The 16,308-nt window shown below is 34.1% G+C and overlaps 1 protein-coding gene across 1 annotated transcript in view; it reads right to left on the bottom strand.

Annotated features, from left to right (window-relative positions):
* Positions 1 to 16,308, bottom strand: part of pb (homeobox proposcipedia) — a 100,144-nt gene that overhangs the window by 66,411 nt on the left and 17,425 nt on the right. The window contains exons 2-3 of the mRNA XM_017615977.1: positions 11,704 to 12,360; positions 3,908 to 3,918 (exon numbers count right to left, since the gene is read on the bottom strand). Coding sequence (XP_017471466.1) covers positions 3,908 to 3,918; positions 11,704 to 12,200 — 508 coding nt within the window. The 5' untranslated portion in view covers positions 12,201 to 12,360. The remainder of the gene's footprint in view (positions 1 to 3,907; positions 3,919 to 11,703; positions 12,361 to 16,308) is intronic.

The raw sequence follows: 16,308 nt of genomic DNA, 5'->3' as shown, positions 1-16,308 counted from the left end.
CCCTAGAAATGTTCCTTTGGTCATAAAAACGTGCCCTGCGAAAGATTTTTAAAAACGGACAACGGAAAGACGTGCCTCTAAAGCAGTGCCCGCCAAACACTTTCCTGGGAAACGAACTATATTCGGCCTTTCACATGTACACAATCGGCTTCTGAAGCTGATGCCAGATAAAACTTTGTAGCTTTGCGTGACATTAATAACTTTGCCAGCAAAGCGCCAGACGCAAAAAGTATGCCACAATGAGCGCCAAGAAGTCAATTTTGCACTGCTTTTTTACTCGTCAAAATTACTGTGGATTTTAGATATTTTGCTTTAAAATTAACAGCAATGTAATTGGGTTTTATGTTTCTGCATGAATACTCGAATTTGGACGAAACAAAATAAATATTAAACCGGCTGATTGTCAAAAGCGCGCAAAAAGATGGGAGTTGGCCATCTTTTCGCTTCGCGCTGCAGCTTCAATGATCTATGTGGCATGCTTTGTGCATTTTCATACAATTCATCTTATCTGTCAAAGCGGATCTGTCACGTAAACCGAAGCAAAAGTTTTATGTGGCTTCAGCTTAAAGGCTCTGTTATGCATACTTGGCATTGCATGCACTGCTATACCATTTTTACGTAGAAATCAAAAACCAACAGACTTCTACGTATGTAGTGCTGTGCGTTCGATAACCGATTACACGCGAGGCTCATTTAACAGATTTCTTATGTGACAGCTCTCAAGCCATGCCAAGTATGCATAACGGAGCCTTTACACGTACACAAACCGAACGTCAACAGAAAGAGTAGCAGAGCAACAAATTTTATTTAGTTGCATGCAAACAATAGGCGAAGCAGGTTGATGGCGCATTATTGTCGAATAAAGTAGGTACACTGAGCAGAATGAATGAATATTCATTCAAAAATTTTATAACACAATTTTTCGTACATACACCCCTAGAAATAGTTATGTATATGGTACCAAGTCGTGCTTTTTCTTCATATTAAAAGAACTTTGTGAATTATGTATTTTTTTTAATACCAGACTAGTCCTCAATTAAAACATACAATATGTTTTGTTATTTATCTTTTGGTTTAGTCGTTATTTTAAACTGTTCTTAAATGTCAAGTTTTACCTAATTTTAAAATAAATTTATATTAGATATATATATTTTCATTTTATTTCTACTTGAAATCAACGAAATTTTCTTTTAATATTCAGAGTGCTCGAAGCACGTTATCTTTTTTGCTCAGAAATCCACACTTAAATTATAAAAAAATAATAATAATTTTGTACAATACATACAAAATTTTACCAACTTTTTCCTTTCTCAGGGCCGTTAACTTTCATTATATGTTTCTATGTTGTTTAGATCTAAAAAAACGCACAATGAAAAAACTGCAAAAAAACATACCAAAGTTTTTATAATAAGTAATACAACACAGAAATTTTTTTTCCGTGCATTACCACCAACACATTCTCATTTTTTATTTCATAACTAATACATTCTCATTTTAAGACTTTTCTCGTTTTGGCGGACACTGCTCTAAAGGCCCTAAAGTTCAGCATTTTCACGCTATTTTTAACAAGGCGGTTAAAATTGTCTGTAAGTCAGGAGGAAATTTAATATATTTTAATGGCACTTGAAGGAGTTTTGCCCCCCGATGTCAAATATGACTAACCTATTTTTAAACCTCTCCAACTTTTAAAGTTATTGAGGTTTTTTCCACATAAAATTACAATTTTACAGGAATTCAGACGTTATATTTTACCCAAGTTAATTTAGATCAATTCGTACGTCAAATAAAAAATGTGTAGTAGCAACTTTTGATGCAGTTTACTTTTATTTGACACGTAGACCATCAGATTTTGCGATTTGCAAGCTTATTTTTCATTTTTCGTAAAAAACGGTTGTACACAAATTTGTAGAGAATTTAATTTTCCAATTTTTTTTATACAAACCTTTTATAAAAATTAATTTTTTATTGTAAATAATTAGCACAAAGTGCGAAAAAATTTTGCATTGTCACGGTTTTCGCCATTTTTCATCAATTTCTGAAAAAGTGCGTAGCATATTCAAATGCCAAAGTTGTAGGGAACTTTTCTCTTTCAGTGTTGGTTTCTCCGGTGGCACAAAATTTGTAAAGTAAAATCTAATTTACGGTTAGTTTAGATGCCATATTTGAGACGCCATTTTGAATTTTTCAAAAGGCCTCACGGCTTTTTCACAAAAAACCTCAACAACTTTAAAAGATGGGAGGCTTAAAAATACTGTAGCTATTTTTGACATCGGGACAAAACTCCATCAAGTGGCATTGAAATATATTAAGTTTCCCACTGACTTATAGGCAAACTGTTGACCGCTTGGTGAAATTTCATGAATTTGCCGAACTTTAGGGCCTTTGAGGCACGAATTTCCGTTGTCCGATTTTAAACATTTTTCGCAGGTCACCTTTTTATGAACAAATGAACCTTTCTGGGGTAGTCTTGCTTTTTAGGATAAAGTTGAAAATAAGGCGCAGGCTGCTGCGCATGCATGATGATATTCTTTGAATTATTTTGCAAAACTGTAACTAAATAGGGAAGCGAAGGGTGTTATAGACCACATAAGGAAAAATTTCTGCAGAAAAAACGGAAATCTGAATTGTTAATTTTTTTAATGTTTAACACGGCCCAACAAAAATATAAAAAAATTTTGGTTCGGCAAACGTTAAATCTGTTTTTGATAGATTTTTTTGTGCTGATTACGAATCCGTAAGCATAAAGCTTCCATCAGCTCCAGATTAAAAAAAAAAAATGAGGTAAAAATGTCAAAAAATAGCGATGTTGCAATATTTTATAAGCTCTAGCAAAGAAACAAAATGCGATAGAACCTTCCTGTCTTAAATTAAACCTAGATATCTCGACTACTATCTCTGAAAAGCAGAGACTGAAATAAAAGTTATTTTACAATTTTTGACATAAAAATGGCATAGTGAAAAATTATGCTATAGCTATATGAAAAAATTATGCTATATGCTCAAAGGTACCATTAGACTCATCTCGCATTGTAGATTGTAAATCCTCTATGACTTTTAAAAATCTGACTTTTATCATTTTGAGCAAATAATAACGATTATATCTGCTTTTTATTTTTTTAAGGCAAAAATAAAAGTCAAAGTTGTACAAATCAAGTATTCCAGAGTTGTGTATACTCGAATTTTATAGTTATAAAGCTCCTATCTGGACTCTAATAGCTCCCTAATTCACAGATACCAGGGTTAGATCAAATCTAAATATGTATGTATGTACTATGTATAAATACAATACATGAAGGCATCAGATTTGCCAGATCATTAGATTTTCAAAACTGAAGTTCCAAATTAAAGGGCTTGGACTCTAAATGCACAGCAAGGTATGCATTTTTTGGAAAGGGTTGCCACCTTTTTTAAAGTTATAAAACCTGCTCCGTTCGTTGTATTAGAAAAAAAGTAGGTTTCAAACGAGAGGGCTGGACCTCTAGATGTGCAAGAGGATTTCATTATTTTGAATAGCGTTACCACCTGCTTAAAAAATCATAAGACTTACGCCGTTCGCGCAATTTAAAAAAATTATATAATATGCCATATATACGGGCTTGGTCTGTAGATCTGCCAGGAAGAAAGTTTTTTTTGTTAAGGGTTGCAAGCTGTTAAATTTTTTTTTTATTTGGTGCAGTTATATTATTTGAAAAAATCCCTAAGAAACTCCTTAATAATTTTCCCTAAGTTATTCCCTAATCGCCCACAATAACCCTAAATTTACGGAGAAAAGCCAAACTGGCATCACTGATAAGGGTACAACTTCTTACCCATTGCATTACAAAGTTTGTATGTACATATGCGTAAAAATATACTTATATAAAAATATATAAATAAGTATTTCCATCACAAAACGCATTAATTTTACTTAAATGGTTTCTTATACACATACATAGCTGACCAAAAGTAACCACAGCCAAAGGGATGCCTATTTCCAAATGGCATTTATAGTATTGTTGCGATTATCCTTGTATATTCGACGGATATCCTAAATCATTCAGGTCATATACTTGCGCTCGCACTCATGACAACTCTTTGGGCTGGTTTCTCCAACTCAACTTAACTCAAGTAGCACACTGGTGTATAACTTGGTGTAAATTTACGAATTTTGGTATACATCTGATTAATTGTACATACCAAAATTCAAAAATTTACACCAAGTTATACATCAGCGTGCTACTTGAGAACTTAGTTTAGCCATTTTTTGGACTTAAGTCAAAAGTTAGCCTACTTTTTACACAGCTTGTTCTTGACTAAGTCTAACATATTGGCTTAACTAAGTTAAATTTAGTTGGAGAAACCAGGCCTATAAGGTTCTTATCGAAAGTTACCGAATATTCCACTTGTCGTTTCTCGACGTCGAAGCTTCTACATCTTTAATCGCACATTCCCTACGTAAATTTCAAAGATTTTGCTGAAAAAATATATGTAAGTTATCAAATGAAATCAAATCCAATATGTAAGCAAGAAATGTCACTGACAACAACAATGTGCAGTGAATAGAATTGCTACTGCGGTCAAACTTAGCAATACAATTTTAGTATCCTAACAGATCTTAATATATATGTATATAGTATTAGATTCTACCAAAAACCCGAAAAAAATAAAAAGTGGAATTCTTGCGTTTAGTTATTAAACTCCTCAAATGTAGCCAGGTAGGAGCCAATTCCAAAATATATACATAGTCAACAAAAATTTGGAAATAAAGTCATTCAAATGGCGTCAACAATGCTTAAAGTATGTCGATTCATAGAAAAAAATGTTNTCTTAATATATATGTATATAGTATTAGATTCTACCAAAAACCCGAAAAAAATAAAAAGTTGAATTCTTGCGTTTAGTTATTAAACTCCTCAAATGTAGCCAGGTAGGNGTAAGTTATCAAATGAAATCAAATCCAATATGTAAGCAAGAAATGTCACTGACAACAACAATGTGCAGTGAATAGAATTGTTAGTTGCTGAGGTTAACACACTCAAAAGTGCTGTTAATCCACACATTGCTACTGCGGTCAAACTTAGCAATACAATTTTAGTATCCTAACAGATCTTAATATATATGTATATAGTATTAGATTCTACCAAAAACCCGAAAAAAATAAAAAGTTGAATTCTTGCGTTTAGTTATTAAACTCCTCAAATGTAGCCAGGTAGGGGCCAATTCCAAAATATATATATAGTCAACAAAAATTTGGAAATAAAGTCATTCAAATGGAAATAGCGTCAACAATGCTTAAAGTATGTCGATTCATAGAAAAAAATTTTGTTCTTACAACAAACACTGCCCCGTAAGTGTTGTTTTTTAATAGATGAAAAAGGTTATTGCCAAATCCTCAGTGTTGTGATATTAATCCACACACAATCATGAACTACCACCAATTGATTTTATTTAAAAAAATTTAAATTACGAATATGTAAAAACACGATGCGAAAAACTAAACGTCTGCGTACAGCTGGAATATGAGAAATATTTGAAGAAAGAGTGTAGAAATGATCCATAACTTGCGTTTCGTTTCCACAAAAATAAAGCGACCACCATTAAATTGAAGAAACAGTCCATGTCCAAAAACTCCGGAGGAATACTGAAATAATTCTGTGTTTTAAATTAGCATATTTTGAACGAATTCGGAATGTCTAAGGTGGAAAAGAAACCAACCTTTCTATAAGGAAACAATTATAGAAAAAGAATTTTCTTACACTGTATTCATGTCTCCGCCAGAAATTTGTGACGACATCATTTAAAAGCAGCTAAGGAGAATGACGACACTATTTATTAGATGGCACATTCAACGAGCCAATGTGCCAAAATGCGGGTATAAACAATTATTGATTATTTAATATCGGAACCGAGATCATATAAGTTAATTGATTGGTTTTCACACACTTTTGAAACACAAATTATATGCTTTTTTACTGTAGGCAAGTTGTTGCCCCAAAATACAGCAGAAATCTTCCAATCAGGGCAGCCAANTTTCAAGCTAATCTCTCAAACTTCAAAGTAATTCCGTTTAAGAAGGGTAAAAACCTGGCTGTAGTCGACAATTAGAGAAAATGGATTGAACGGTAAACTAATAATTTAATTTATAGTTCAACTGTTTATTACTTTGTCTTTACGTTTGTATCTTCTAAGTGTACATCGAAAGTATGTATGACAGAACCAATCTGAGATTATTGATAAAACTCTAGACCGGTTTGGTGAACAGCCAAGACGTTTACTTTTTAGGTAATTACAGCTTAAAACGATGTATACATTTTTAGTTTATTTTATAAAATTTCAGAGGTATATTACATAGTATACAAAGGTTCCCAAACTTATTTTTCTCCCCTTTCAAAACTTTACTGGTTTTGGTGGACCCCCTGATGCTCATTTCTAACATATTCCCAAAGTTCATCAAAAAATGTGAAGATTAAATATAACGATGTAATTTTGCATCGTGGTTGAGTTCCAACACAAAATTCGGAGTGGCAAACATAAAAATAAAATATTTTCCTGTGTTCTATTTAATAAAATAATTTCATTACACACTTGCATGTTTAAAAAACAGATCTCGTAAGCCCATGAAAGAACTATCTCGATCTGAGGAGTTATATTTTTTAAGAGCAATAAATAAACTCCTACACATGTTCGGCTCACTCGTGAATTTGCATGTGATGTATTTGTCAAATAGTTTATTTGTGTTGATGGCATCATTTTTATTTTTATCGCACCGAGTTTTAAAGTGAGGCGANGCCATGAAAGAACTATCTCGATCTGAGGAGTTATATTTTTTAAGAGCAATAAATAAACTCCTAAACATGTTCGGCTCACTCGTGAATTTGCATGTGATGTATTTGTCAAATAGTTTATTTGTGTTGATGGCATCATTTTTATTTTTATCGCACCGAGTTTTAAAGTGAGGCGAAAAATATTTGTCAGTCACATTTTTAAAACACAAAACTTAAAACAAAAAAACGGCTAAGCTTTTTATGCTAATCTTTCAATTCAGAAACTGACAATAGAGAAAAGAACGAGTCTAGAAAAATCGATAACAAACGACCAAGCAAGCAAGAAGCACAAAAAGTGTTCCACCGTCTCATCCTCTTCAAGGCAGGATGGACAAATGGACTTGTCATTTACGCCTATCACAGTCAGGTGAAGTGACCAGTCAGCAGTCCCGTCTTCTCAGTGAGAGGAAAAAACTAGATATACCTTCTGAGATTGAAGGCAACATGAGTTTTGCCCACCTGCTGGCATTAAACCAGCTTTCCTCAGGGAACTCTCTCTCTCTAGAATCTCTTCAACAAAGGTAAAGGTGGCGTACTATCCTGTAGCAATGAAAAGACACAAGTGCTCAAATAGAATTTTTGAAGTGCAGAAAAAAGTGTATTCAAAGAAAATTTTTAAAACGATATTTAAATAGAAACTTGTTTAAACAAAACAAACTCCCGATTACGTCTGCATGACTCCTGCATTACTTTTCAACTAGCTTGAAGTTAGCTTTTTGTACTTAACTAGAAGATACATTTTTTATCGAAAAACCGCAGAAAAGCTAACTACAAATGGGTTATTCTTTATCAATTGATAATTTGTTCTGTAGGGTGTCGATAAAATCAAAATTTCTTGTTTGTAAATGGAAATTGTCGATGCTTGTTTTTTACACTTTAAGCGTAGATTGAANACTAGTTTGAAGTTAGCTTTTTGTACTTAACTAGAAGATACATATTTTATCGAAAAACCGCAGAAAAGCTAACTACAAATGGGTTATTCTTTATCAATTGATAATTTGTTCTGCAGGGTGTCGATAAAATCAAAATTTCTTGTTTTTAAATGGAAATTGTCGATGCTTGTTTTTTACACTTTAAGCGTAGATTGAATATAAGTGTAAAACGAACAAGGCCTTATACATATATTTTTTTGTTTAGTTTTTTAATTCTTTTTAAAAGTAAATCAAAATCAAAATCATTAATTACCTACAAAACTAAGTTAAGATTTTTCTTTTTTTGTTACATTTAATTGTTTATAAAAAAAAAAGTTACGGAACAAACTACCTGAAAAATTCAGATACATAGAGGGTTGAAACTTTTCTGCCATTATTTTTTTGTAACCGACAACGAAATTTCGATATGGGACCGGAGGAAAAAGAAAATACAAAATTCTTAAAATACTTTTTATTTGCTAAATCATTTGAAACTTTTGGAAGATGTAGACATCGAGTCCAAAGGAAGAGAACAGGGTGCGTAAATACTCGCAGTATATACAAAAGTACGAACATATGTATGCATGTACATTTGTACATACATATGTATCTATGTTAAAAATACAACTTTTTTTGTTAGCATAAAAATATATTGATACAACCTTGAAGCCAACTCAAGCATGAACATCAGCACCGAGAGCAGAACCAACAGCCTGTTTTTCGTTTCCTTTTGCTCGTCCCAAAGCATAATAGGAGTGCAGTATTTTGACAAATGAATCCAAATAACAGGTTGCAATCCTACCTTCTGCAACAGTTCCTGCCTTTCGGTTGTACCATCACTCTTATATATACACACATTCAACTGAACCTAGTGATAGTTTGGCTGCAATGTCAGTCAACAGTCGAACATACGAGTGGCGAAAATTTTTTTTCCCCATTGAAGAATTGAAAATTGTTGGCAACTGCAATACATTAAGTAACCGAGCGGCGAATAAACAGTGACTGTTGGAATATTATTGGAGGTAAGAGCGAATAAGGAGGCGGTTAAAAGGAACAGCGGATGGATGGATAGCCTTCATACCTAATTTATTATTATTATACATACACACATATATGCATGTATAATGTGTAAAATAGAATTTGTGTATTTGTGCATACCAACAGTGAGTTTTCTTCAAGTTTTTTAGTCAACAAAAGGTACGTGTACTCTGGAGCACCCAGTCGGAAAAGTAGTAATGCATTACATGCGTGATAGATAATATCTCTCTCTCTCTCTCTCTTCCGTCGGGTCATTGGCGCAGATGAGTAGATGTTGAAGAATCCCGCTTTGATGAAGATTGTGGCTAGATGTTCGTCCACCGGGGTGAACGACAGTACTCGGCGACGGAGTGTCTCCAACCACAAATCCAACACCGAATTTGCGCTCCTTTACGTGACAACTGTAGTAGACGTCGCAAGGCTCCTCGCTTACCTTCCCATACCGCGTCCATCGCATTTCTTGGATGGCGGTGATGTCAGCCTTTGTATTCCCGATGACATCAACCAGCCGGGCAGAGGCACCTTCCCCATTAAGGGTTTCTGAACTTTTTCATTGGGCGAGGTTTTAACGTGGCGGGACCCAAACCCAGCGCACGAGAACTCAACATACTCAACAAAATATATTTTCGAGCCTCTTCAAAATATTTTCAAGCTTAAACTTTTTGAACCTCTCTCGTCTGATACTTTTACCTAATTGCCTTTATTCAAGTTGAGTTTAACGTTTAAGTGTTTTTCAATCAAATTCTGAAATAGGGCGTTGTTGAAAAATTTTCTGAGATAGGGCGTTTTCAAACTGGCTGCCGAAATAGGTCGATCTTCTACACAGAAATCGATATACTAATGTTCTCACCAGTACTCTTCCACAAATACTTCCAGAGATATGCAGTAGAAAGAATTCGGTTTGTGTGGGAGGTGCCACGTCCCCTTGCCTAATCGAGATAAAAGCTATCGTATCCCTCAACCCTCTACTGCATACGAAGCTAAGTGTGGTGTCACTACTTTGGCATTTTTCCCACTTAACGAATGTTATAAAAACGTATCAAACTAATTAAATGCATTAAGATGTTGACTAGGAATAACGGAACTTAATTGGTTTGCCTTTGGTTAGATGAAATTTAAATATATCCTCACTTTTCTAATCGTAGTCGGAAAATGTACATATATTTGTGTGCGCGGATTTCACATAATTCACACACGCTTTTCTCTGTCAACATTTAATTAGTTTACCGCTATCCAACTGTTTTCTGCTGTTTTCATAAAATTTACCATACATTTCTTTACGAAATAATAATATATAATAATAAACGACTTAAGGCCTTTTCTCAAGTGACATTTTAACACAAATTTTGTTCTGAAAAAATATATTTAAAGGGCAGATAAATTTAAAAACCTACTGGACAAAACGGCTCTTAGAGTCGTTCTTTCTTTCGATATATATACATAGGTTTATTGATATGTAAATAAGGTGTAATTCACAGCTAATTTTTTTTTAATCGTCTCCTTCATAATTCCTGCAGCAGAGGGATAAGTTGGGCTAAATGACACCAGTGTGCAAAGTTTCATGATGATCCATTGGATCGTTAAAGCGTAACAAACAAACAAACTCACTTTCGCATTTATAATATTAAAAGGGATTTTTATATTCGAATTTCGGGCATCAGATATCCGCATATTCAGATTTTTTTCAGATATACGAATATCTGCAGTGGCAAAATATCCGAGTAAAACTCACAGCCCTAGTATGTACATACATATCTTTGGCTTTCTTTTCTTGGGCAATGATCGGGATCCGGATAAAAAATTTCCATGCAATTGCAACAACAACGATATGATCCTCATAGAGATCTGGTCCAATTTATGATCCGATCTGTTTGGTTTGTGTCACTGATAATTTGGCAGTATGGTTTGGTATTCTGCCATTGCTTATTTTAACTTGCTTCAAATAAATTGCCTTTACGTTAAATATTTGTTTAAGTGAATATTATTTCGTTTAAATATACTTTTCCCTATTTAGTGAGTAAATTTTTATAATTTCGTCTTCCTCGTGCTAGTATGTAGTATAAAATTAGTGCTGCCAACCCCAATAAGATTGATCCAGACCGTTTCCGTGAGAAATGATCGTGATACTGAGCTGGGTAACCCAAGAAAACCCAACTTATATGAACATTTATATTCATATGTACATCTACATATATGTAGGAATGTTTGTAAACACCTTCGCCGTGTATGTGCATTGTTACACACTATATACAAATACCCAGTAGGTAACTTAACTACAAACACACATAGATACATACATTATCGCAAGACCCCAAGTTCTTTCGACACTTGTGGCCGCTGCAGCGCAATTGGCCTTTCACAGCCTTAGCCACAACCTTCATGTGTAGCCACTAAAATTGTTACAAATGATCGCAAATAACAGATCTTTGCCGAAAGCAGCGGTGCCATCTCATCCAGCCAAATGGCAGTCGCTTATGTAGGCAATGGGTTCGGTCAGTCGGTTGGGAATTTTTTAAATGCTTTGAATTGTGACTGGACATGTAGCTTGACGGTTCATCAAAGGTATCGTCTGTTTATCATATGAACCAAACAGCAATGAATTGTTGTTGCATTTTGTGAACAAATCGAATATAGCGCAATTTTCTGGCAACTGCCATTCCAAATGGGCGCCGGCTTGCACACAATTCAGTGGCTACAACTATCTCACACAATTGTTGTCGTTGTTGTTATAATTTATAATAGGATGAATTGTATCTACTGATTTCTTGATTGATGGCTCATAAGATGGGCGAAGCATCAGTTGTTTAGGTTTGCTCTTGCGAGCATGCACTCGTACAAACGCATACATACAACTACATTAAAAACCCTTAATACCAACGGGCTTTGCTCAACCGAAGCAATTTTATTACAGTAATTAATCTTTATGCTATTCTTTGCGTGTTACCAAACACTTACCTTGATTGTTATTATTTTGACTTTTCCGCGACGTCTTCTTTTCTTTCATCCAGGGGTATTCTGGCACCGAATCCATACCATCCGTAGTCTGTTGCACTCCAATTCCAACACCAACCGGATATCCGCCACCACCCACAGGTGTTCCCATCTTTGGACTTTCTGGGCTCAGATGATTGAGAAATTCAGCCATGGACGGTTGAGAGTTGATGAAACCCCCCTCAGAGGCGGCCATCCAGTATCCGGTATCAGCGACAGCCGCACGTTTATCACAGTTTGTCGGTCCCATTTTGCTGACAAGCATAGCCGTGGGTGGTGGAGGTGGCGGCTGTGGCACATGAGGCATTTGCGCTGGCGCTGATACTGACACCACTGGTGCTACAGGCACCACCGGCACTATCGTTTGCCCTGTTGGCACCTGCAGTGCATTTAGCGGCGATTCTGATTTGATTTGTGCGCCCTTTTGGGGATCCAATGTGCTACACACTTCTTGCATTTTATATACTCAATGGAAGTCAAATGATCGCACTAGTTAGTTATTCACTTATCACAAAATACTGTACCACACCAAACATAAGAAATATTTGTGTATGAGTAAGAACTTCAATTTGGTTTTCATTAATTTGGATGGCGCTGTTTCCAATGTGGCGGCTTGCCTGAAACAAAAACAACAAGAAACATCTTCATCCAAAATCAATATACATCTTTTTATTAGTAAATGACTAATGGATTTTTGCTAAGACTACAATATAGATTTAGACCTGACCTAAGGTGGCATGGGGTTTCATGTACACACACATATCCATATATAATTTATGTTTAGCTACTTGTTTCTATTCAAATAAGTATTTAATGATACCATTTCTTTTGTTGAGAAATGACGATACATACAGAAATAAAGTATGCTATATATGTATGTTCGATGACAATATAATAAATACTTGTGAGGTCAAGTGTATAAATGATATCTCATTTTTGACTTTTCATAATTCTGTTGCCTAAATTAAATTACCGCTCATACATATATTCAATCTCTAAAAATCACCTATTTCAAGATGTTAAAACATTTGTAAAATTAAATTAAAAACCAGCAAATACCCGGTTTCCTTCGCGACGCCTGATAAGTTATTTTAAAATGAAATGTAAATAATTCTTTTACTATTTAAACAGTGAATGTAAAAATTATCTCATTATTGTTATTCAAAAATGTATAAATATTAAATAATTCATTGGCTCCTGTATACAATGATATTATAAGGGTAATTTATATTTCATCTTAATGCGTACACTCATGTTAAAATGAATANGTTTAAACAGTGAATGTAAAAATTATCTCATTATTGTTATTCAAAAATGTATAAATATTAAATAATTCATTGGCTCCTGTGTACAATGATATTATAAGGGTAATTTATATTTCATCTTAATGCGTACACTCATGTTAAAATGAATAACATTTTTATTTTTTATGAACTAAATTTTATTTATATACCAAAATATTGTTAAAAACAAGCCCTCTGGCGTTTTAAAGTATTTTCGTTACTTACATTAATAATTTTGCTTTGACTAAAAGTGTAGTGAAAAGTACTGACTTTTATAGCATGAACAAGTCCAAGGCAGGGATGTTGCGATACTTCTGATATAATCTTGGTATCGATACTTTTGTTTCGATACTGAGTAAATCGGTATTCGATACTAGGGTGACGATACTATCATCGGCGTAGCCAGAATGAAATTTAGGGGGGGACTCGACCCTAGTAAGCTGGTATTTCAGGGTACTTTTTTATATATACATAAGGAAAATTTGAAAGTTAGGAAGGGGGGGGGGGTTGCTCGAACACCCCCCTGGCTACGCCCATGGATACTATTGATACACATATGGTTAGGTGACCAGAATTTTTTAACATTCCACGAGGACAAATTCTCGGCAAAAAATTTGATATTTATTTTAACATATAAATAACAAATAAATTAACAATTCAAAGTTTCTCTAAATACAAGTCAAACAAGTTAATAATACACTTTGCTGCATAATCATAAGAATGCCACATATTAACAAGTTTTGACTCTTTCTTTTTAAATTATTTAATTGTAATTGTATTACTTCCGAAAGAAATTGCTTCGTCTTTCGTCAAAGTTCGATTATAATTTTGTATCAANACACATATGGTTAGGTGACCAGAATTTTTTAACATTCCACGAGGACAAATTCTCGACAAAAAATTTGATATTTATTTTAACATATAAATAACAAATAAATTAACAATTCAAAGTTTATCTAAATACAAGTCAAACAAGTTAATAATACACTGCGCTGCATAATCATAAGAATGCCACATATTAACAAGTTTTGACTCTTTCTTTTTAAATTATTTAATTGTAATTGTATTACTTCCAAAAGAAATTGCTTCGTCTTTCGTCAAAGTTCGATTATAATTTTGTATCAACGCTATATCTCGTTCTGCAATATCATTAACATATTTAATACTCTCAATCGTCGCTAAAAGCATAAACAGACGGCAGCGTTGATCCGGATCAACTCGGGAATTAACTGCAGTTGATCCGGATTAAGTCCGAGTTAATCCGGATTAACGCTGCCGTCTGTTTAAGCTTTAAGACAGCCAATTTCAGGGTAGTTTTTTAGAAAATTTAATGCCCTACAAGAATATGCCTGGAAAAAACGCTTATCCCTTTTTTATAACTTCATTTAACGGTTCAAAAGTTATAACATTTTTAATGAACATTTATTTACATGTTATTTACATAAAAAAATTCAAACCTTTTAAAATTTAAATAAAAAANTAACGCTGCCGTCTGTTTAAGCTTTAAGACAGCCAACTTCAGGGTAGAAGGTTAGAAAATTTAATGCCCTACAAGAATATGCCTGGAAAAAACGTTTATCCCTTTTTTATAACTTCATTTAACGGTTCAAAAGTTATAACATTTTTAATGAACATTTATTTGCATGTTATTTACATAAAAAAATTCAAACCTTTTAAAATTTAAATAAAAAATGTTCCAAATGGGAGAATTTCCTTCTCAGTAAATAGGTCATTTTAAGGCCATAAATTCGCTAGGTTCAGCCTAATATATATATACAAGAATTAATCGTTTACAGTAATAAGAATAAGTGGCGAAATTTCCGGGAAATGCTCTCAAAATTTAGTATGGCGAATCACGGTTGCCATTTTGGCCGAAATGTACCATTTTTGGTACACAGGTACATATCGTTCAGGTTTGGTACAATTTTAATCTCATAAAATGAGATCATTTTTACTGAAGGCCAACATGCATACATATCAATCAAGGAAATCTACTATACTGCAATACAATGTCGAACTCAGATAATTTAAAAGACATTGCTGTTAAGCAGACAGACCTTTGCGCGTTCCTTGACATTTCAGCTGTGTATCAAACACATCATATAAAGCGAAATCCAAGGTCATGCCAAAAAAGGATATTCCTAATACTCATTTACATGGTGGGCTGCGATGAACACTTGAAACTGACTGAGAAATAGTGGTCTGAAAAGGTTATGTTAATAAACTCACTAAACCATCGCCCCTTCACCAAATGAAAGAAGAAAAGTCAGTTAAGCATAACCATCATCGGGAATTTCGGAAATTGAGCTATCGAGAGAGCCGAAGTATTTAGAGAATACCCTGAACAAAAGACTAGAAGTAACATCGCATATATGTTAACAACAAAGAAAGTAATGGTTAAACATGGGAGACAACTCAGTAATTACAGTAGGGCTGTTCAGGATATTGTGGAAACGGTCTTGGATTTGCAGTTGAAATTGCATTTGCAAATTTTATGCAAATGCACCGAATATGGAAATGCAAGACCATATGGACAAGATCCTGAACCGATTATCACGTATTTAGCACTGGTCTAGTGACCAAAAGTCGAGCAAACTGGTTTTGGCACTCGGCTAGGAAAGTTGCACATATGAGCCAGTTGACGCTCTCGAAAAACTGGAGTCCAAAACAAACTTATGGTCCACAGTGTTTCTGAGCTCCTAGAGAAAAAAGCAGTCTAAAAACATTATTACCAGGGAACGGATTTTATGGAAATTGCCTTTTTTCTGCTAAAGAGATAGAGTATATTCGATTAAGAATGTCCACGATTTTGCTTTCCCTGATTCCATATATACACATTTGATGTTGCCTTTTTTTGCCTTTTCTACCTTTAAACAAGTGTAAGAAGTAAGAAGTAAGTGGCAACCGTGTGGCGAATTACATAATTCGAAAGGTAATTGGTGTGCTCGCGACTATATTGATTTTTTGTGTGTAAAATTGCCTGTCGCACGGTGTTATGTGTATGTATAATTAGCAAGACATTTGAATGGTCGTCGCGTATAACGTTGTAAGCGACATAATTCCAAGTTTTCAGAAATGGAAAAAAAGGTTTTTGATGACGCACATAAAGTCATTTGATATAGTTTTCCATTTTTCGGTGCAGCAGTCTCCAAGAAGCTTTCCCGTGAATTAAAATGTATATCCATATAAGTATATCTTTCAAGTCAAAAAAAGATTTACAAACTTTTAATGATGGAAAAACGTTTTATATACAAATCTCAATGGATGATAACACGTTTTTCC

This window comes from Rhagoletis zephyria, unplaced genomic scaffold, assembly GCF_001687245.7.
Source record: "Rhagoletis zephyria isolate East Lansing unplaced genomic scaffold, Rhagoletis_zephyria_1.1 Rzeph_scaffold_01112, whole genome shotgun sequence".
In the NCBI taxonomy this organism is placed as follows: domain Eukaryota; kingdom Metazoa; phylum Arthropoda; class Insecta; order Diptera; family Tephritidae; genus Rhagoletis; species Rhagoletis zephyria.
Note: the sequence above shows the minus strand (reverse complement) of the source record. Positions and strands in the feature narration are given on the sequence as shown.